Source organism: Salvelinus namaycush, unplaced genomic scaffold, assembly GCF_016432855.1.
Source record: "Salvelinus namaycush isolate Seneca unplaced genomic scaffold, SaNama_1.0 Scaffold683, whole genome shotgun sequence".
NCBI classification, from domain to species: Eukaryota; Metazoa; Chordata; class Actinopteri; order Salmoniformes; family Salmonidae; genus Salvelinus; species Salvelinus namaycush.
In genome coordinates, this window is record NW_024061401.1 from 67,501 (window position 1) to 90,369 (window position 22,869).

The 22,869-nt window shown below is 41.3% G+C and overlaps 1 protein-coding gene across 1 annotated transcript in view; it reads right to left on the reverse strand.

Moving 5' to 3' along the window:
* LOC120042429 (actin filament-associated protein 1-like 1) overlaps positions 1 to 22,869 on the reverse strand; it is a 57,558-nt gene that overhangs the window by 9,752 nt on the left and 24,937 nt on the right. The window contains exons 3-8 of the mRNA XM_038987267.1: positions 20,396 to 20,473; positions 20,125 to 20,225; positions 17,420 to 17,657; positions 12,617 to 12,837; positions 12,335 to 12,514; positions 10,168 to 10,248 (exon numbers count right to left, since the gene is read on the reverse strand). Of these exons, the coding sequence (XP_038843195.1) occupies positions 10,168 to 10,248; positions 12,335 to 12,514; positions 12,617 to 12,837; positions 17,420 to 17,657; positions 20,125 to 20,225; positions 20,396 to 20,473 (899 nt within the window). The remainder of the gene's footprint in view (positions 1 to 10,167; positions 10,249 to 12,334; positions 12,515 to 12,616; positions 12,838 to 17,419; positions 17,658 to 20,124; positions 20,226 to 20,395; positions 20,474 to 22,869) is intronic.

Sequence of the window (22,869 nt, forward strand, 5' to 3'; positions counted from 1 at the left end):
ATTCTGTTGTTCTGTTGTTATTCTGTTGTTCTGTTGTTATTCTGTTGTTCTGTTATTATTCTGTTGTTGTTCTGTTGTTCTGTTATTATTCTGTTGTTCTGTTGTTCTGTTATTATTCTTGTAAGGGTTGCGGAACTGGTGGCAGTGAATTCAGACGCAGGAGAGCAGAGATAGGTAATAGCCGGAGCAGTTTAATTGCAAAACTCATGGCAATACAAAAAGAACCTACATGGGTACAAAACCCAACGCGCACCAGTAACATAGTGCACAAGCACTTACAAACAAACAATTCCACACAAGGACATGGGGGGAACAGAGGGTTAAATACACAACACTTAATGAGGGAAATGGAAACCAGGTGTGTAGGAAAACAAGACAAAACAAATGGAAAATGAAAAGTGGATCGACGATGGCTAGAAACCGGTGACGCCGACCGCCGAACACCGCCCGAACAAGGAGAGGAAACGACTTCGGTGGAAGTCGTGACAATTCTGTTGTTCTGTTATGATTCTGTTGTTATGTTGTTATTCTGTTGATCTGTTATTATTCTGTTAATATTCTGTTGTTCTGTTGTTATTCTGTTGTTCTGTTGTTATTGTGTTGTTATGTTGTTATTCTGTTGTTCTGTTGTTATTCTGTTGTTCTGTTGTTATTGTGTTATTCTGTTTGTCTGTTGTTATTCTGTTGTTATGTTGTTATTCTGTTGTTCTGTTGTTATTCTGTTGTTCTGTTGTTATTCTGTTGTTCTGTTATTATTCTGTTGTTCTGTTGTTATTCTGTTGTTCTGTTATTATTCTGTTGTTCTGTTGTTATTCTGTTGTTCTGTTATTATTCTGTTGTTCTGTTGTTATTGTGTTGTTCTGTTGTTATTGTGTTGTTCTGTTGTTATTCTGTTGTTCTGTTATTATTCTGTTGTTATTCTGTTGTTCTGTTATTATTCTGTTAATATTCTGTTGTTCTGTTGTTATTCTGTTGTTCTGTTGTTATTCTGTTGTTCTGTTGTTATTCTGTTGTTCTGTTATTATTCTGTTGTTCTGTTGTTATTGTGTTGTTCTGTTGTTATTCTGTTGTTCTGTTATTATTCTGTTGTTCTGTTATTATTCTGTTGTTCTGTTGTTATTCTGTTGTTCTGTTGTTATTGTGTTGTTCTGTTGTTGTTCTGTTGTTATTCTGTTGATCTGTTGTTATTCTGTTGTTCATTGTTATTCTGTTGTTCTGTTGTTATTCTGTTGTTCTGTTGTTATTCTGTTGTTATTCTGTTGTTCTGTTGTTATTCTGTTGTTCTGTTGTTATTCTGTTGTTCATTGTTATTCTGTTGTTCTGTTGTTATTCTGTTGTTCTGTTGTTATTCTGTTGTTATTCTGTTGTTCTGTTGTTATTCTGTTGTTCTGTTGTTATTCTGTTGTTCTGTTGTTATTCTGTTGTTCTGTTGTTATTCTGTTGTTCATTGTTATTCTGTTGTTCTGTTGTTATTCTGTTGATCTGTTGTTATTCTGTTGTTATGTTGTTATTCTGTTGATCTGTTATTATTCTGTTGTTATTCTGTTGTTCTGTTATTATTCTGTTGTTCTGTTAATATTCTGTTGTTCTGTTGTTATTCTGTTGTTCTGTTGTTATTCTGTTGTTCTGTTGTTATTCTGTTGTTATTCTGTTGTTCTGTTATTATTCTGTTGTTATTCTGTTGATCTGTTAATATTCTGTTGTTATTCTGTTGTTCTGTTGTTGTTCTGTTGTTATTCTGTTGATCTGTTGTTATTCTGTTGTTCTGTTGTTATTCTGTTGTTCATTGTTATTCTGTTGTTCTGTTGTTATTCTGTTGTTCTGTTGTTATTCTGTTGTTCATTGTTATTCTGTTGTTCTGTTGTTATTCTGTTGTTCTGTTGTTATTCTGTTATTATTCTGTTATTCTGTTGTTCTGTTGTTATTCTGTTGTTCTGTTATTATTCTGTTGTTCTGTTGTTATTCTGTTGTTCTGTTGTTATTCTGTTGTTCTGTTGTTATTCTGTTGTTCTGTTGTTATTCTGTTGTTCTGTTGTTATTCTGTTGATCTGTTGTTATTCTGTTGTTCTGTTGTTATTCTGTTGTTCTGTTGTTATTCTGTTGTTCTGTTGTTATTCTGTTGTTATTCTGTTGTTCTGTTGTTATTCTGTTGTTCTGTTGTTATTCTGTTGTTCTGTTGTTATTCTGTTGTTCTGTTGTTATTCTGTTGTTCTGTTGTTATTCTGTTGTTCTGTTGTTATTCTGTTGTTCTGTTGTTATTCTGTTATTCTGTTGTTATTCTGTTGTTCTGTTGTTATTCTGTTGTTCTGTTGTTATTCTGTTGTTCTGTTGTTATTCTGTTGTTCTGTTGTTATTCTGTTGTTCTGTTATTATTCTGTTGTTCTGTTGTTATTCTGTTGTTCTGTTGTTATTCTGTTGTTCTGTTGTTATTCTGTTATTCTGTTGTTATTCTGTTATTCTGTTATTCTGTTATTATTCTGTTGTTCTGTTGTTATTCTGTTGTTATTCTGTTGTTCTGTTATTATTCTGTTGTTCTGTTGTTATTCTGTTGTTCTGTTGTTATTCTGTTGTTATTCTGTTGTTCTGTTGTTATTCTGTTGTTCTGTTGTTATTCTGTTGTTCTGTTATTATTCTGTTGTTCTGTTGTTATTCTGTTGTTCATTGTTATTCTGCTGTTCTGTTGTTATTCTGTTGATCTGTTGTTATTCTGTTGTTCAGTTAATATTCTGTTGTTCTGTTGTTATTCTGTTGTTCATTGTTATTCTGTTGTTCTGTTGTTATTGTGTTGTTCAGTTAATATTCTGTTGTTCTGTTGTTATTCTGTTGTTATTCTGTTGTTCTGTTGTTATTGTGTTGTTCAGTTAATATTCTGTTGTTCTGTTGTTATTCTGTTGTTCTGTTGTTATTCTGTTGTTCTGTTGTTATTCTGTTGTTCTGTTGTTATTCTGTTGTTCTGTTGTTATTCTGTTGTTATTCTGTTGTTCTGTTGTTATTCTGTTATTATTCTGTTGTTCTGTTGTTATTCTGTTGTTATTCTGTTGTTCATTGTTATTCTGTTGTTCTGTTATTATTCTGTTGTTCTGTTGTTATTCTGTTGTTCTGTTGTTATTCTGTTGTTCTGTTGTTATTCTGTTGTTCTGTTGTTATTCTGTTGTTCTGTTGTTATTCTGTTGTTCTGTTGTTATTCTGTTGTTCATTGTTATTCTGTTGTTCTGTTGTTATTCTGTTGTTCTGTTGTTATTCTGTTGTTCTGTTGTTATTCTGTTATTATTCTGTTGTTCTGTTGTTATTCTGTTGTTATTCTGTTGTTCTGTTGTTATTCTGTTGTTCATTGTTATTCTGTTGTTCTGTTGTTATTCTGTTGTTCAGTTAATATTCTGTTACATTTTACATTTTAGTCATTTAGCAGACGCTCTTATCCAGAGCGACTTACAGTAGAGTGCATACAGTTTATTACATTTTACATACTGAGACAAGGATATCCCTACCGGCCAAACCCTCCCTAACCCGGACGACGCTATGATAATTGTGCGTCGCCCCACGGACCTCCCGGTTGCGGCCGGCTGCGACAGAGCCTGGGCGCGAACCCAGCCCAGCCTGGGCGCGAACCCAGAGACTCTGGTGGCGCAGCTAGCACTGCGATGCAGTGCCCTAGACCACTGCGCCACCCGGGAGGCCTGTTGTTCTGTTGTTATTCTGTTGTTCATTGTTATTCTGTTGTTCTGTTGTTATTCTGTTGTTCTGTTGTTATTCTGTTGTTCTGTTGTTATTCTGCTGTTCTGTTGTTATTCTGTTGTTATTCTGTTGTTCTGTTGTTATTCTGTTGTTCTGTTGTTATTCTGTTGTTCTGTTGTTATTCTGTTGTTATTCTGTTGTTATTCTGTTGTTCATTGTTATTCTGTTGTTCTGTTGTTCTGTTGTTATTCTGTTGTTCTGTTGTTATTCTGTTATTATTCTTTTTCAGTATAATAGCACAGAGGTTGTCCACTTACCTGGAAAGGAACAAGTACATTGATACATCTGTACAGAAAGCAGGCATTCCTGGTTTCTCTGGTTGCCTAGAACATACTAGTATGATTTGGCACCAGATCCAAACAGCTAAGAAAGACAAGAGAGACCTCTATGTCATCTTCCTCGACCTGGCCAATGCCTTTGGCTCAGTTCCCCATGAACTCCTCTGGGAATCCTTCAACTTTTTCCACGTACCAGAACCCATCACTACACTGGTAAAGGCCTATTTCCAAGACCTGCAATTGTGTTTCACAACACCTGACTTCACAACAACATGGCAGCGCTTGGAAGTGGGCATAATGGCAGGCTGTACAATTTCACCTCTGGCCTTCACTATGGCCATGGAAGTCATCATCAGGGCATCGAGATGGGTGGTCGGCGGTGAGAGAACTAAGGAAGGGCTCCGTCTCCCACCTATCCGAGCATACATGGATGACATGACTACACTGACCACCACTGCAGCATGCACCAGGCGGCTACTTGCAAAACTGCAGGATAACATCAAGTGGGCCCGGATGAAAATCAAGCCAAGCAAATCTCGAAGCATCTCCATAGTCAAGGGACAGCTTAAAGATGTGAGGTTCTGCATTGGAGATGACCCGATACCAACGGTGTCTGAGCAACCCGTCAAGAGCCTGGGTAGATGGTACAACGAAAGCCTCCGAGATAAAGATCAAGTGCAGCAAGTAAGACAGGACATCGCAGACGGACTTGAGAACATCAACAAGACCCTACTGCCTGGGAAGCTCAAGCTTTGGTTCCTACAGTTTGGACTTCTCCCCCGGGTAATGTGGCCACTCACCGTCTATGAGGTCCCAATAACAACAGTGGAGAAGATGGAGCGAACCATTACCTCATACGTGAAGAAATGGCTGGGTGTCCCACGATGCCTGAGTAACATCGGCCTCTATGGCAAAGGGGTCCTTGAACTACCTCTTACAAGTCTAACGGAGGAGTACAAGTGCTCTAAAGTAAGACTTCAGATGACATTGAAGGACTCCAAAGACCAGACTATTAGCAAGGCTGCACCTCCCCTACAAACTGGACGGAAATGGACATCATCCAAGGCTGTGCAGCAAGCAACATCAGCCCTGAGACACCAAGACATTGTGGGGAATATCCAGCATGGAAGAGGAGGCTTTGGCCTGGCAGCAAGCAAACCAACGTTCCATAAGGCAACAACATCTGAACGCAGGAAGCTGGTGGTCGAGGAGGTGCGCAGACAGGAGGAGACTGCAAGAAGTGCAAAGGCTGTCTCTCTTGCTAAACAAGGGCAATGGACGCGGTGGGAAGGCCTGGAGAGGAGAAAGATCAACTGGAGTGAGCTTTGGCAAATGGAGGCAAGCAACATCAGCTTCATCATAAGAGCTGTTTATGATGTGCTTCCATCACCAAAAAACCTACATCAATGGTATGGCGAGGACCCGACCTGCCCCCTCTGCCCAGCTCCAGCGACTCTCAGGCATATAATGACAGGTTGCAAGACCAGCCTCTCACAAGGCCGCTACACCTGGAGGCACAATCAGGTCCTCAAGAGCCTGGCTGCAGCACTTGAGACCAAGAGGAGTGCAACCAATTCATTACCTCCAAAAACAAGCAATCCCGTCAAAACAACAACATTCATCCGGGAGGGACAGAAAAGGCCCAAGCATCCTCCTACAAAGCCAGAAACTGGACACCTAGGCATGGCCCGGGACTGGAAGATGCTTGTCGATATTGGCCAGCAACTCATTTTTCCACCTGAGATTGCTTCTACCAACCTTAGGCCAGACATGGTACTCTGGTCCCCTTCACGAAAGGCTGTGTACATCATAGAGCTCACAGTCCCGTGGGAAAACTCTGTTGAAGAGGCCTACGAGCGTAAGAAACTGCGTTACACAGAGTTGGCAGCAGACGCAACTCAGCGTGGCTGGAATGCAAAAGTCTGGCCAGTTGAAGTGGGATGCAGAGGATTCGTGGCTTCTTCCACCATCAGGTTGCTGAAAGAACTTGGAATCCATGGACAGGCTCTGCGGCAGACCGTCAGAGCAGTTTCTCAAGCAGCTGAAAGAGGCAGCCAGTGGATCTGGATCAAACGGAAGGACCCTTGCTGGGCTATAATTTCATGACCCCCCACCCCCACCTGAGAACCCAATTCAGATCCCTCCAACTTGAGGTTTTTATTCTGTTGTTCTGATGTTATTCTGTTGTTCTGATATTATTCTGTTATTCTGTTATTATTCTGTTGTTCTGTTGTTATTCTGTTGTTATTCTGTTGTTCTGTTATTATTCTGTTGTTCTGTTGTTATTCTGTTATTCTGTTGTTATTCTGTTATTCTGTTATTCTGTTATTATTCTGTTGTTCTGTTGTTATTCTGTTTGTCTGTTGTTATTATGTTGTTATGTTGTTATTCTGTTGTTCTGTTATTTTTCTGTTAATATTCTGTTGTTCTGTTAATATTCTGTTATTATTCTGTTATTATTCTGTTCTTCTGTTAATATTCTGTTGTTCTGTTATTATTCTGTTGTTCTGTTATTATTCTGTTATTCTGTTGTTATTCTGTTGTTCTGTTATTATTCTGATGTTCTGTTGTTATTCTGTTGGTATGTTGTTATTCTGTTGTTCTGTTGTTATTCTGTTGGTATGTTGTTATTCTGTTGTTCTGTTGTTATTCTGTTATTCTGTTGTTATTCTGTTGTTCTGTTATTATTCTGTTGTTCTGTTATTATTCTGTTGTTCTGTTATTATTCTGTTGTTCTGTTATTATTCTGTTGTTCTGTTAATATTCTGTTGTTCTGTTGTTATTCTGTTGTTCTGTTGTTATTCTGTTGTTCTGTTGTTATTCTGTTGTTATTCTGTTGTTCTGTTATTATTCTGTTATTATTCTGTCATTATTCTGTTATTATTCTGTCATTATTCTGTCGTTATTCTGTCGTTATTCTGTTGTTATTCTGTTGTTATTCTGTTATTATTCTGTCATTCTGTCATTAGTCTGTTGTTATTCTGTCGTTATTCTGTCGTTATTCTGTCGTTATTCTGTTATTATTCTGTTATTCTGTCGTTATTCTGTTATTCTGTTGTTATTCTGTTGTTATTCTGTTATTATTCTGTTGTTCTGTTGTTATTCTGTCGTTATTCTGTTGTTATTCTGTTGTTATTCTGTTATTATTCTGTCATTCTGTTATTATTCTGTTGTTATTCTGTTGTTATTCTGTTGTTCTGTTGTTATTCTGTTGTTCTGTTGTTATTCTGTTGTTATTCTGTTGTTCTTCTGTTATTATTCTGTTGTTCTGTCATTAGTCTGTTGTTATTCTGTCGTTATTCTGTCGTTATTCTGTTGTTATTCTGTTATTATTCTGTCATTCTGTCATTAGTCTGTTGTTATTCTGTCGTTATTCTGTCGTTATTCTGTCGTTATTCTGTTATTATTCTGTTGTTCTGTTAATATTCTGTTGTTCTGTTGTTATTCTGTTGTTCTGTTATTATTCTGTTGTTCTGTTGTTATTCTGTTGTTATTCTGTTATTATTCTGTTGTTCTGTTATTATTCTGTTGTTCTGTTGTTATTCTGTTGTTCTGTTGTTATTCTGTTGTTCTGTTGTTATTCTGTTGTTATTCTGTTGTTATTCTGTTGTTCTGTTGTTATTCTGTTGTTCTGTTGTTATTCTGTTGTTCTGTTGTTATTCTGTTGTTCTGTTGTTATTCTGTTGTTCTGTTGTTATTCTGTTGTTATTCTGTTGTTCTGTTGTTATTCTGTTGTTCTGTTGTTATTCTGTTGTTCTGTTGTTATTCTGTTGTTATTCTGTTGTTATTCTGTTGTTCTGTTATTATTCTGTTGTTGTTCTGTTGTTCTGTTATTATTCTGTTGTTCTGTTGTTCTGTTGTTATTCTGTTGTTATTCTGTTATTATTCTGTCATTCTGTCATTAGTCTGTTGTTATTCTGTCGTTATTCTGTCGTTATTCTGTCGTTATTCTGTTATTATTCTGTCATTCTGTCATTATTCTGTTGTTCTGTTGTTATTCTGTTGTTCTGTTGTTATTCTGTTGTTCTGTTGTTATTCTGTTGTTCTGTTGTTATTCTGTTATTCTGTTTTATTCTGTTGGTCTGTAATTATTCTGTTGTTATTCTGTTGTTCTGTTAATATTCTGTTGTTCTGTTGTTATTATGTTGGTCTGTTATTATGTTCTGTTATTATTCTGTTGTTATTATGTTCTGTTAATTTTCTGTTGTTCTGTTGTTGTTCTGTTGTTCTGTTATTCGTCTGTGTAACTTTCGTCGTATGGAGGAAGAGAGGAGGACCAAGGCGCAGCGTGAAAAGTATCCATTTTAATTGAATACGTAAACAAACAAACAAAATAACGAGAAATAACACAAAACGAAACAGTTCTATCTGGTGCAGACACACGAAGACTGAAGACAACCACCCACACACCCCAACAGAAAACAGGCTACCTAAATGTGGTTCCCAATCAGAGACAATGACTAACACCTGCCTCTGATTGAGAACCATATTAGGCCAAACACAGAAACGGGAAAACTAGACACACAACATAGAATGCCCACTCAGCTCACGTCCTGACCAACACTAAAACAAAGAAAACACAAAAGAACTATGGTCAGAACGTGACAGTCTGTTGTTCTGTTGTTATTCTGTTGTTCTGTTGTTATTCTGTTGTTCTGTTAATATTCTGTTGTTCTGTTAATATTCTGTTGTTATTCTGTTGTTATTCTGTTGTTCTGTTATTATTCTGTTAACATTCTGTTGTTCTGTTAATATTCTGTTAATATTCTGTTGTTCTGTTAATATTCTGTTGTTCTGTTAACATTCTGTTGTTCTGTTAATATTCTGTTAATATTCTGTTGTTCTGTTGTTATTCTGTTGTTCTGTTGTTATTCTGTTGTTCTGTTGTTATTCTGTTGTTCTGTTGTTATTCTGTTGTTCTGTTGTTATTCTGTTGTTCTGTTGTTATTCTGTTGTTCTGTTAATATTCTGTTAACATTCTGTTGTTCTGTTAATATTCTGTTAATATTCTGTTGTTCTGTTAATATTCTGTTGTTCTGTTAACATTCTGTTGATCTGTTATTATTCTGTTAATATTCTGTTGTTCTGTTGTTATTCTGTTGTTCTGTTGTTATTCTGTTGTTCTGTTGTTATTCTGTTGTTCTGTTGTTATTCTGTTATTATTCTGTTGTTCTGTTGTTATTCTGTTGTTATTCTGTTGTTATTCTCTTGATCTGTTATTATTCTGTTGTTCTGTTGTTATTCTGTTGTTCTGTTGTTATTCTGTTGTTCTGTTAATATTCTGTTGTTCTGTTAATATTCTGTTGTTATTCTGTTGTTATTCTGTTGTTCTGTTATTATTCTGTTGTTGTTCTGTTATTCTATTGTTCTGTTATTCTATTGTTCTGTTATTATTCTGTTGTTTTGTTGTTAATTCTGTTCTGTATTATTCTGTTGTTCTGTGTTTATGCCATGGGTTCTATTGGGTTTAACACACACTGACTCGAGTGTAACCCCTCACTGCCTCCAGTGTAACCCCTCACTGACTCGAGTGTAACACATACTAACTAGTGTAACACATACTGACTCTAGTGTAACCCCTCACTGACTCGAGTGTAACACATACTGACTCAAGTGTAACCCCTCACTGACTCTAGTGTAACCCCTCACTGACTCTAGTGTAACCCCTCACTGACTCTAGTGTTACACACACTGACTCTAGTGTTACACACACTGACTCTAGTGTAACACACACTGACTCTAGTGTAACACACACTGACTCTATTGTAACACACACTGACTCTAGTGTTACACACACTGACTCTAGTGTAACACACACTGACTCTATTGTAACACACACTGACTCTATTGTAACACACACTGACTCTAGTGTAACACACACTGACTCTAGTGTAACACACACTGACTCTATTGTAACACACACTGACTCTATTGTAACACACACTGACTCTAGTGTAACACACACTGACTCTAGTGTAACACACACTGACTCTATTGTAACACACACTGACTCTATTGTAACACACACTGACTCTATTGTAACACACACTGACTCTAGTGTTACACACACTGACTCTAGTGTAACACACACTGACTCTAGTGTAACACACACTGACTCTATTGTTACACACACTGACTCTAGTGTAACACACACCTTGTCCAGTTCAGTCTTTCTGGGCATCCTGGGAGAAGTGAGCTCTTCTGGTCCTTTTCCCTGACTCACTTTATGGACCACCTGAGAACGAACACACACACACACACACACACGAACACACACACACACACGAACACACACACGAACACACACACACACACGAACACACACACGAACACACACACACACACACACACACACACACACACACACACACAAACACACACACGAACACACACACGAACACACACACGAACACACACACGAACACACACACGAACACACACACGAACACACACACACACGAACACACACACGAACACACACACACACGAACACACACACACGAACACACACACGAACACACACACACACGAACACACACACACACACAGAGAGATAAGGAAGGGAAAGGAAAAGTATGTGTGTGACAGAATGTGTGTGTGCATAGATCAAATCAAATCAAAGTGAATTTGTCATGTGTGCCGAATACAACAGGTGTAGTAGACCTTACAGTGAAATGCTTACTTACAGGCTCTAACCAATAGTGCAGAAAAGGTATTAGGTGAACAATAGGTAAGTAAAGAAATAAAACAACAGTAAAAAGACAGGCTATACACAGTAGCGAGGCTATAAAAGTAGCGAGGATACATACAGACACCGGTTAGTCAGGCTGATTAAGGTAGTATGTACATGTAGATATGGTTAAAGTGACTATGCATATATGATGAACAGAGAGTAGCAGTAGCGTAAAAGAAGGGGTTGGTGGGTGGTGGGTGGGGGGACACAATGCAGATAGCCCTGTTAGCCAATGTGCGGGAGCACTGGTTGGTCGGCCCAATTGAGGTAGTATGTACATGAATGTATAGTTTAAGTGACTATGCATATATGATAAACAGAGAGTAGCAGCAGCGTAAAAAATAGGGGTTTGGGGGGGGGGGGGGCACACAATGCAAATAGCCATTGTTCAGGAGTCTTATTGCTTGGGGGATAAAACTGTTAAGAAGCCTTTTTGTCCTAGACTTGGCACTCCGGTACCGCTTGCCATGCGGTAGTAGAGAGAAGAGTCTATGAGTGGGGTGGCTGGGGTCTTTGACAATTTTCAGGGCCTTCCTCTGACACCGCCTGGTGTTGAGGTCCTAAATGGCTGGCAGTTTAGCCCCAGTGTGCTGGGCCGTACGCACTACCCTCTGTAGTGCCTTGCGGTCAGAGGCCGAGCAATTGCCGTACCAGGCAGTGATGCAACCTGTCAGGATGCTCTCGATGTTGCAGCTGTAGAAACATTTGAGGATCTGGGGATCCATGCCAAATCTTTTTAGTTTCCTGAGTGGGAATAGGCTTTGCCCTGCCCTCTTCACGACTGTCTTGGTGTGTTTGGACCACTCTAGTTTGTTGTTGATGTGGACACCAAGGAAGTTGAAGCTCTCAACCTGCTCCACTACAGCCCCGTCGATGAGAATGGGGGCGTGCTCGGTCCTCCTTTTCCTGTAGTCCACAATCATCTCCTTAGTCTTGGTTACGTTGAGGGATAGGTTGTTGTCCTTGCATCGCACTGTCGGGTCTCTGACCTCCTCCCCATAGGCTGTCTCGTCGTTGTCTGTAATCAGGCCTACCACTGTTGTGTCGTCTGCAAACTTAATGATGGTGTTGGAGTCGTGCCTGGCCATGCAGTCGTGGGTGAACTGGGAGTACAGGAGGGGACTGTGCACGCACCCCTGGGGAGCTCCAGTGTTGAGGATCAGCGTGACAGATGTGTTGCTACCTACCTTCACCACCTGGGAGCGGCCCACCAGGAAGTCCAGGAACCAGTTGCAAAGGGAGGTGTTTAGTCCCAGGATCCTTAGCTTAGTGATGAGCTTTGAGGGTACTATGTTGTTGAACGCTGAGCTGTAGTCAATGAATAGCCTTCTCACATAAGTGCTCCTTTTGTCCAGGTGGGAAAGGGCAGTGTGGAGTGCAATAGAGATTGCATCATCTGTGGATTTGTTTGGGCGGTATGCAAATTGGAGTGGGTCTAGGGTTTCTGGGATAATGGTGTTGATGTGAGCCATTACCAACCTTTCAAAGCACTTCATGGCTACGGACGTGAGTGCTACGGGTCTGTAGTCATTTAGGCAGGTTGCCTAAAGGTGCATGTGTTTGTGTGTTGTGTGTGTTTTGTCCTCACCCTGAGCCACCTGTGTGCCTGCTCCCTGCTCTGCACAGCCAAGACCAGAGCCTCTCCACTGGGGGGAGTGAACCTCAGCTCATGTCTCTTCCTGCGTCCGTCTTTAGGGGCGTAGACCACAGTGCACTGGAGCAAGGGCAGGTCAAAATATGGGGACACGTCCTTAGAGCTCTTATAGCACTGGAGGAGAGAACACAGGGGTTAAGGATTGTGTGTGTGTGTGTGTGTGTGTGCGTGTCTGTGTGTCTGTGTCTGTGTGTGTGTGTCTGTGTGTGTGTGTACCTGTAGCCTGTTGTCCCGTATGACAGTCAGTTGCTTAGCCCACTGTCCGAAGCGTTTCTTTCGCAGCAGGAAGGCACAGATCCTACAGTCCCTGGCAGGGAGCATGGAGCTCTCATCACTAGGCCACTGGTGGGTCAGCCTGGACCCTGGCCCTGCTCCCCTTTCCTCTTCATCTTCCTCATATGACTCATAGGAACTACTCAGAGCATCAGAGTCATTGTCTGGGGGGAGCAATACCAAGAAACTACAGTTAGACTGAGACCAATCAGAAGAAACTACAGTTAGTAGTTTGGCTTGTCACCTAAAACCCTGACAAACTTTTACAGATGCACAATTGAGAGCATCCTGTTGGGCTGTATCACCGCTTGGTTCGGCAACTGCACCGCCCTCAACAGCAAGGCTCTCCAGAGGGTGGTGTGGTCTGCACAACACATCACCGGGGGCAAACCTCCTGCCTTCCAGGACATCTACACCACCCGATGTTACAGGAAGGCCAAAAAGATCATCAAGGACAAGAACCACCCGAGCCACGGCCTGTTCACCCCGCTACCATCCAGAAGGTCGAGGTCAGTACAGGTGCATCAAAGCTGGGACTGAGAGCTTCTATCAAGGCCATCAGCCTCCTAAACAGCAATCACTAACTCAGAGAGGCTGCTGCCTACATAGAGACTCACTAGTCACTTTAAACAATGCCACCTTAACTTCTTGAGCCTATGGGGGCGCCATTTCGACTTTGTAAAAATGAGTTCCCAAATTAAACTGCCTCGTACTCAATTCTTGCTCGTACAATATGCATATTATTATTACTATTGGATAGAAAACACTCTCTAGTTTCTAAAACCGTTTGAATTATTTCTCTGAGTGAAACAGAACTCATTCTGCAGCACATTTCCTGTCAGGGAGTGAGATTTCAGAAATCGAGGTCCCTGTTCTGAGGTCAGTTTATAAGTCCCCATGTAAGCCATCGGGCTACATGCACTGCATACGTCTTCCTCTAGATGTCAGTAAGCGGGGAGAATTTGAATGGAGTGGATTGCGCAATCTGGGACCCTATATAAGACCGTGGAACGGAAGTACCGTCCTTTTCAACGGTGCGCCTGGCGCAAGAAGACATCACAATGGCGTCCTGCAAACGCTTTCGTTTTAGTAGTTCTATATCTCCGGTCATGTTTTTATTCGTTATAGGTGTTAAAGACATCATAAGGTAGTTAATTTAAACCGACTTATAGCAGTTTATAGCAGTTTATTGCGATTTTCTGGGATTTCTTTGTCATGCGCTTTCACGAGTTGGACACGTCTCCAGTGGGTGGCTATCGTTAGCTGCTATTTCGACAGGAGAAGAGGACATCTTTCAACCCAAAGACGATTGTTCTGGAGAAAGGACACCTTGCCCAAGATTCTGATGGAAGCTCAGCTAATAGTAAGCAGTCTTTATGCTGTTAATTTGTACTTATGTTGACAAATGTCAAATAATAATTCCGCCATGAATTTCGGTGCGTCTCGCTTTAGCGCACGCTGTATGCTTGAAGTAACGTTAATTTTAAAAATGTAACCCAGCGATTGCATTAAGAACTAATTTGTCTTTCAATTGCTGTCCAACCTGTATTTTTTTTGTCAAGTTTATGAATAGTTTTCGATTAGAATAGGTGCCTCTCCAAGATGGCGCCGGACAGATTGCTTGACGTTTTGGCCACTAATCACATTGTATAACCACGATTTGTGCCGCTAAATATGCACATTTTCGAACAAACTCTATATGCATTGTGTAATATGATGTTATAGGACTGTCATCTGAAGAATTCTGAGAAGGTTAGTGAAAGAATTTATATATTTTGGTGGTTTATACGTTATCGCTATTTTTGCCTTGAATCAATGTTGTTGTGATGTTTGCTATTGTGGTAAGCTAATATAACGCTATATTGTGTTTTCGCTGTAAAACACTTAGAAAATCTGAAATATTGGCTGGATTCACAAGATCTGTGTCTTTCATCTGCTGTACGCTGTGTATTTTTAAGAAATGTTTTATGATGAGTAATTAGGTAATACACGATGGTCTCTGTAGTTATTCTAGTCGCTTTGGTGAGAGTTGTGATGGTGGCTGCAATGGTAAACTATGATTTATACCTGAAATATGCACATTTTTCTAACAAAACATATGCTATACAATAAATATGTTATCAGACTGTCATCTGATGAAGTTGTTTCTTGGTTAGTGGCTATTTATATCTTTATTTGGTCGAATTTGTGATAGCTACTGATGGAGTAAAAAAATGGTGGAGTAAAAAAGTGCTGTCTTTTGCTAACGTGGTTAGCTAATAGATTTACATAGTGTCTTCCCTGTAAAACATTTTAAAAATCAGAAATGATGGCTGGATTCACAAGATGTGTATCTTTCATTTGGTGTCTTGGACTTGTGATTTCATGAACATTTTATTATATGATATCCCTGTGGCTTTAGGCTAGGCTATGCTAGTCAGCTTTTTTGATGGGGGGGATCCCGGATCCGGGTTTGGGAGGTGTTAGAGGTTAATAATGTTTACCTATCATACATTACTCAACTCATATATATACTGCATCTTATACTATCCATTGTATCTTGCCTATGCCGCTCGGCCATCTCTCATCAATATATTTACATGGACATATTCTTATTCCATCCTTTTAGATGTGTGTGTATTAGGTAGTTGTTGGGGAACTGTTAGATATTACTGCACTGTTGGAACTAGAAGACCAAGCATTTCGCTACACTCACATTAATAACATCTGCTAACCATGTGTATGTGACCAATAACATTTGATTTGATTTAGACTGAGACCAATCAGAATAAAGCACAGTAAGACTGAGCCCAATCAGAAGAAACTACTGTTATACTGAGCCCAATCAGAAGAAACTACAGTTAGACTGAGACCAATCAGAATATACTACAGTTAGACTGAGACCAATCAGAATATACTACAGATAGACTGAGCCCAATCAGAAGAAACTACAGATAGACTGAGACCAATCAGAATAAAGCACAGTAAGACTGAGCCCAATCAGAAGAAACTACAGTTAGACTGAGCCCAATCAGAATAAAGCACAGTAAGACTGAGCCCAATCAGAAGAAACTACAGTTAGACTGAGCCCAATCAGAATAAAGCACAGTAAGACTGAGCCCAATCAGAAGAAACTACAGTTAGACTGAGACCAATAAACTACAGTTACACAGAACCCAAACTGGCTGCGCGTGTGCGCCATTGTGCATAAATGTATTTCGTCCAACCACACCAAATGTGATCACAACACGCAGGTTAAAATATCAAAACAAACTATGAACCAATTACATTAATTTGGGGACAGGTCGAAAAGCATTAAACATTTATGGCAATTTAGTTAGCTAGCTTGCACTTGCTAGCTAATTTGTCCTATTTAGATAGCTTGCTGTTGCTAGCTAATTTGTCATGGGATATAAACATTGAGTTGTTATTTTACCTGAAATGCACAAGGTCCTCTACTCCGACAATTAATCCACACATAAAACGGTCAACCGAATAATTTCTAGTCAACTCTCCTCCTTCCAGGCTTTTCTTCTCTGGTCTTTATATTGCGATTGGCAACTTTCATAAATTAGGTGCATTACCGCCACCGACCTCATTCGCATTTCAGACACCCACCTGGGTATAACCAATGAGGAGGTGGCACGTGGGTACCTGCTTCCATAAACCAATGAGGAGATGGGAGAGGCAGGACTTGCAGGACGATCTGCGTCACAAATAGAACTGACTTCTATTTTAGCCCTTGGCAATGCAGATGCTCGTTGGCGGGCGCGAGCAGTGTGGGTGCAATAATTTAATAATATAGATTTCTAAATGTATTGTGCAACGCTCGCGCTGAGACCAATCAGAAGAAACTACAGTTAGACTGAGACCAATCAGAAGAAACTACAGTTAGACTGAGACCAATCAGGAGAAACTACAGTTAGACTGAGACCAATCAGAAGAAACTACAGTTAGACAGAGACCAATCAGAAGAAGCTACAGTTAGACTGAGACCAATCAGAAGAAACTACAGTTAGACTGAGACCAATCAGAAGAAACTACAGTTAGACTGAGACCAATCAGAAGAAACTACAGTTAGACTGAGACCAATCAGAAGAAGCTACAGTTAGACTGAGACCAATCAGAAGAAACTACAGTTAGACTGAGACCAATCAGAAGAAACTACAGTTAGACTGAGACCAATCAGGAGAAACTACAGTTAGACTGAGACCAATCAGAAGAAACTACAGTTAGACTGAGACCAATCAGAAGAAGCTACAGTTAGACTGAGACCAATCAGAATAAACTACAGTTAGACTGAGACCAATTAGAAGAAGCTACAGTTAGACCGAGACCAATCAGAAGAAACTACAGTTAGACTGAGACCAATCAGAAGAAACTACAGTTAGACTGAGACCAATCAGAAGAAACTACAGTTAGACTGAGACCAATCAGAAGAAACTACAGTTAGACTGAGACCAATCAGAAGAAACTACAGTTAGACTGTGTTGTTGTCTGTGTTAAGGGATGAAACTTCAAAATATCTTTAGGAGTGAAATGTTAACAGGTTTCTCTCTTTTTGTGTGTGAATTATAGCCCGGAAGTTCACTCTTGATTGTAGAAAAGATACACACACACATATACTGTACGTCTGCACATGTTTATGACGAAGAACAAAACGTCAATGTCACCCTGAAAATGGAGTTGTAACCACACAGACCAAAAGCTATGTACCTGGTCTCGTTGTGGTACTGTAGGATATGTTTTGTACTATGTTTGACTCACAAGAGTTTTTGCGTTGTCGTCCGTTGATGCAGGTAGAAGGAGAGTTGTTGTCTGCATCCTCATAGTAACCATCCTTTATGGAGTCAGGAGGGCTGGAGCTCCCGCGGGTGGTGATGTACTCTGGCTGCTTGCCAGGGCTGAGAGGTACTGCCTCTTCATAGTAAGCCTCAGGAGGGGGGGTGGTGGGCAGGGGCGGAGGGGTCTCTGATGAGCGGGGGGGAGAGGAGTCTGGACTGCTCTATAGGATAGGTAAACACAGATAGTGCACTTATAGTTCATGTCACACACCAACATGTAACCATATCTGATTTTTTTTTTATAGATGAATCCCACGCACGCATGCACACACATACATACACACACCACACAAACATTGTGCAAAGCTAGGTCACTTGGAAAATATGTGTAGAATGGGACTAGACAGGAGACGCTCCACACCAGCTTGACGGATGAGCTCTGAGAGCACTACGGGGGGGGATCAGCAACACTACGGGGATCATCTAACACTATGGAGGATCATCAACACTATGGAGGATCATCTAACACTATGGAGGATCATCTAACACTATGGAGGATCATCTAACACTATGGAGGATCATCTAACACTATGGGGATCATCTAACACTATGGAGGATCATCAACACTATGGAGGATCATCTAACACTATGGGGATCACCTAACACTATGGAGGATCACCTAACACTATGGAGGATCATCAACACTATGGAGGATCATCTAACACTATGGAGGATCATCAACACTATGGAGGATCATCTAACACTATGGAGGATCATCTAACACTATGGAGGATCATCAACACTATGGAGGATCATCAACACTATGGAGGATCACCTAACACTATGGAGGATCATCTAACACTATGGAGGATCATCAACACAATGGAGGATCATCTAACACTATGGGGATCATCAACACTATGGAGGATCATCAACACTATGGAGGATCATCTAACACTATGGGGATCATCAACACTATGGAGGATCATCTAACACTATGGAGGATCATCTAACACTATGGAGGATCATCTAACACTATGGAGGATCATCTAACACTATGGAGGATCATCTAACACTATGGATGATCATCTAACACTATGGGGATCATCAACACTATGGAGGATCATCTAACACTATGGAGGATCACCTAACACTATGGAGGATCATCTAACACTATGGAGGATCATCAACACTATGGAGGATCATCTAACACTATGGAGGATCATCAACACTATGGAGGATCATCAACACTATGGAGGATCATCTAACACTATGGAGGATCATCTAACACTATGGGGATCATCAACACTATGGAGGATCATCAACACTATGGAGGATCATCTAACACTATGGGGATCATCAACACTATGGAGGATCATCAACACTATGGAGGATCATCAACACTATGGAGGATCATCTAACACTATCGTTCTGGAGTGGGATCATCTAATACTAGGGGGGTTGATCTAACAGTAGACAGAGAGCAGTATGGGGGATCATCTAACTCCCGAAGATAGATCAACAGAGACATGCATGTGTGCACAGAAAAACCCCTGCCTACCAATGTATTCTCTGTAATTCTCTCTTTGTGTTTCTATCTGGTAATAGTTCAGTGGGGAGCTGTAGCAGGTCTCAGAGGAGACTGATGTGCTGATACTGACTGACAGCTAGAGGGACAGTCTTGTTATAACTGCCCTGCAGAGAGCAACAGAGAGAGAGAGAGTGTGTCACAGTCCAGAACCAATTCAATTCAAGGGACTTTATTGGCATGGGAAACATATGTTAACATTGCCAAAGCAAGTGAAGTAGATAATATACAAAAGTGAAATATACAATAAAAATGAACAGTAAACATTACACTCACAGAAGTTCCAAAATAATAAAGACATTACAAATGTCATATTATGTCTATATACAGTGTTGTAACAATGTGCAAATTATTAAAGTACAACATGGAAAATAAATAAACATAAATATGGGTTGTAACCATCTGTGTTGCCTGTCCTGTTGTCACATCTTTCTTTCTGCCATACCTCTGTCATCTCCTCTTACTGCCATACCTCTCTGTCATCTCCTTTTACTGCCATACCTCTCTGTCATCTCCTCTTACTGCCATACCTTTCTGTCATCTCCTCTTACTGCCATGCCTCCCTGTCATCTCCTCTTACTGCTATACCTCTCTGTCATATCCTCTTACTGCCATACTTCTCTGTCATCTCCTCTTACTGCCATACCTCTCTGTCATCTCCTCTTATTGCCATACCTCTCTGTCATATCCTCTTACTGCCATACCTCTCTGTCATCTCCTCTTATTGCCATACCTCTCTGTCATATCCTCTTACTGCCATACCTCTCTGTCATCTCCTCTTTCTGCCATACCTCTCTGTCATCTCCTCTTACCGCCATACCTCTCTGTCATTTCCTTTTACTGCCATACCCCTCTGTCATCTCCTCTTACTGCCATACCTCTCTGTCATCTCCTCTTACTGCCATACCTCTCTGTCATCCCCCCACCCCTTTATATACAGGGAACAGCTTATGCTGCACATTGTCCAGCTATGATTCAATTCCAGAGCGGTCATTGTTGTTGAGTGGTTAGTAGGATACATATACACTACTTAAGTTTCATAGACACACAGAAAAACATGAACACACAGGAACAGTGAATGTGTGTTGTGTGTAGCTCACCTGTTTTAAGGGTGTTGTGTTGTGTCTGTGTGTGTCAGTGTGTGTGTCCTGCTTCTGTTTCTGGTCCTCTGTCATGTCTTTCAGGTCCCCCATGTCACAGTCTGGACAGAGAGGTAGAAGACAGATAAAGAGAAAGTTTGGGATTTTACAACTTGAAGTAAGGCGGCTGCTCAACCTGAAAGTAATCTATGGGCCAGGAGAAACTGCTGTAAAATCTTTAATGCCCTGGCTGTTCAAATAAAGTTTGTATCGCTCCAAGAACCAAACTCACCAAAGGTCTGGAAGAGGGATTCCACAAAGCTGGTGCCGTGTCTGGAGATTGACGTGTTCATGTACACATAGTCTGGTCCTGCCACCGGGGGAAAGAAAACAAAACAATTAAACACACTTTTATGACCAGCTCATGTTGTTAGATCTGTGATGTATCTGTTAACTGTCTGTCTATTCCTACCTGTCTATACCTGTCTGTCCCAGACCTGGGTCACTTCATCTGTATCTGTTTAACTGTCTGTCTGTTCCTACCTGTCTATACCTGTCTGTCCCAGACCTGGGTCACTTCATCTGTATCTGTTAACTGTCTGTCTGTTCCTACCTGTCTATACCTGTCTGTCCCAGACCTGGGTCACTTCATCTGTATCTGTTAACTGTCTGTCTGTTCCTACCTGTCTATACCTGTCTGTCCCAGACCTGGGTTCAATTACTATTTGAAATCATTTCAACCATCTTGAATGAGTTTGCCTGTACAAACCGCCTTCCATCTGACACTCTGGCAGACTGAAGCAAATGCTAAAAAGTATTTGAATGATTTCAAATAGTATTTGAATCCAGGTCTGATCTACAGTATACATCTGCTTGTCTCCTACCTGTGGGCTGTAGCTGTCTCTGTCTGTCTGTAGTTTCCTACCTGTGGGCTGTAGCTGTCTCTGTCTGTCTGTAGTTTCCTACCTGTGGGCTGTAGCTGTCTCTGTCTGTCTGTAGTTTCCTACCTGTGGGCTGTAGCTGTCTGTCTGTCTGTCTATAGTTTCCTACCTGTGGGCTGTACCTGTCTGTCTGTCTGTCTGTAGTCTCTTACCTGTGGGCTGTAGGTGTCTGTCTGTCTGTAGTTTCCTACCTGTGGGCTGTAGCTGTCTCTGTCTGTCTGTAGTTTCCTACCTGTGGGCTGTAGCTGTCTCTGTCTGTCTGTAGTTTCCTACCTGTGGGCTGTAGCTGTCTCTGTCTGTCTGTAGTTTCCTACCTGTGGGCTGTAGCTGTCTGTCTGTCTGTCTATAGTTTCCTACCTGTGGGCTGTAGCTGTCTGTCTGTCTGTCTGTAGTTTCTTACCTGTGGGCTGTAGGTGTCTGTCTGTCTGTAGTTTCCTACCTGTGGGCTGTAGCTGTCTCTGTCTGTCTGTAGTTTCCTACCTGTGGGCTGTAGCTGTCTCTGTCTGTCTATAGTTTCCTACCTGTGGGCTGTAGCTGTCTGTCTGTCTATAGTTTCCTACCTGTGGGCTGTAGCTGTCTGTCTGTCTGTCTGTCTGTCTGTAGTCTCTTACCTGTGGGCTGTAGGTGTCTGTCTGTATGTCTGTAGTTTCCTACCTGTTGGCTGTAGCTGTCTGTCTGTCTGTAGTTTCCTACCTGTGGGCTGTAGCTGTTTGTCTGTTGTCCCCTACCTGTGGACTGTAGGTGTCTGTATGTCTGTAGTTTCGTACCTGTGGACTGTAAGTGTCTGTCTGTAGTCTCCTACCTGTGGGCTGTAGGTGGCTGCCTGTCTGTAGTTTCGTACCTGTGGACTGCAGCTGTCTGTCTGTCTGTAGTTTCCTACCTGTGGGCTGTAGGTGTCTGTCTGTAGTTTCCTACCTGTGGGCTGTGGCTGTCTGTCTGTCTGTAGTTTCCTACCTGTGGGCTGTGGCTGGCTGTCTGTCTGTCTGTAGTTTCCTACCTGTGGGCTGTAGCTGTCTGTCTGTCTGTCTGTAGTTTCCTACCTGTGGGCTGTAGCTGTCTGTAGTTTCCTACCTGTTGGCTGTAGGTGTCGGTCTGTCTGTAGTCTCCTACCTGTGGGCTGTAGGTGTCTGTCTGTAGTTTCGTACCTGTGGACTGTAGCTGTCTGTTTCTCTGTAGTTTCCTACCTGTGGGCTGTAGGGGTCTGTCTGTAGTTTCCTACCTGTGGGCTGTGGCTGTCTGTCTGTCTCTAGTCTCCCTACCTGTAGGCTGTGGCTGTCTGTCTGTCTGTAGTTTCCTACCTGTGGGCTGTAGCTGTCTGTCTGTAGTCTCCTATCTGTGGGCTGCAGCTGTCTGTCTGTAGTCTCCTACCTGTGGGCTGTAGCTGTCTGTCTGTCTGTAGTTTCCTACCTGTGGGCTGTAGCTGTCTGTCTGTCTGTAGTCCCCTACCTGTGGGCTGTAGGTGTCTGTGTCTGTAGTTTCATACCTGTGGACTGTAGCTGTCTGTCTGTAGTCTCCTACCTGTGGGCTGTAGCTGTCTGTCTGTAGTCTCCTACCTATGGGCTGTAGCTGTCTGTCTGTAGTCTCCTACCTGTGGGCTGTAGCTGTCTGTCTGTAGTCTCCTACCTGTGGGCTGTAGCTGTCTGTCTGTAGTCTCCTACCTGTGGGCTGTAGCTGTCTGTCTGTAGTCTCCTACCTGTGGGCTGTAGCTGTCTGTCTGTAGTCTCCTACCTGTGGGCTGTAGCTGTCTGTCTGTAGTCTCCTACCTGTGGGCTGTAGCTGTCTGTCTGTAGTCTCCTACCTGTGGGCTGTAGCTGTCTGTCTGTAG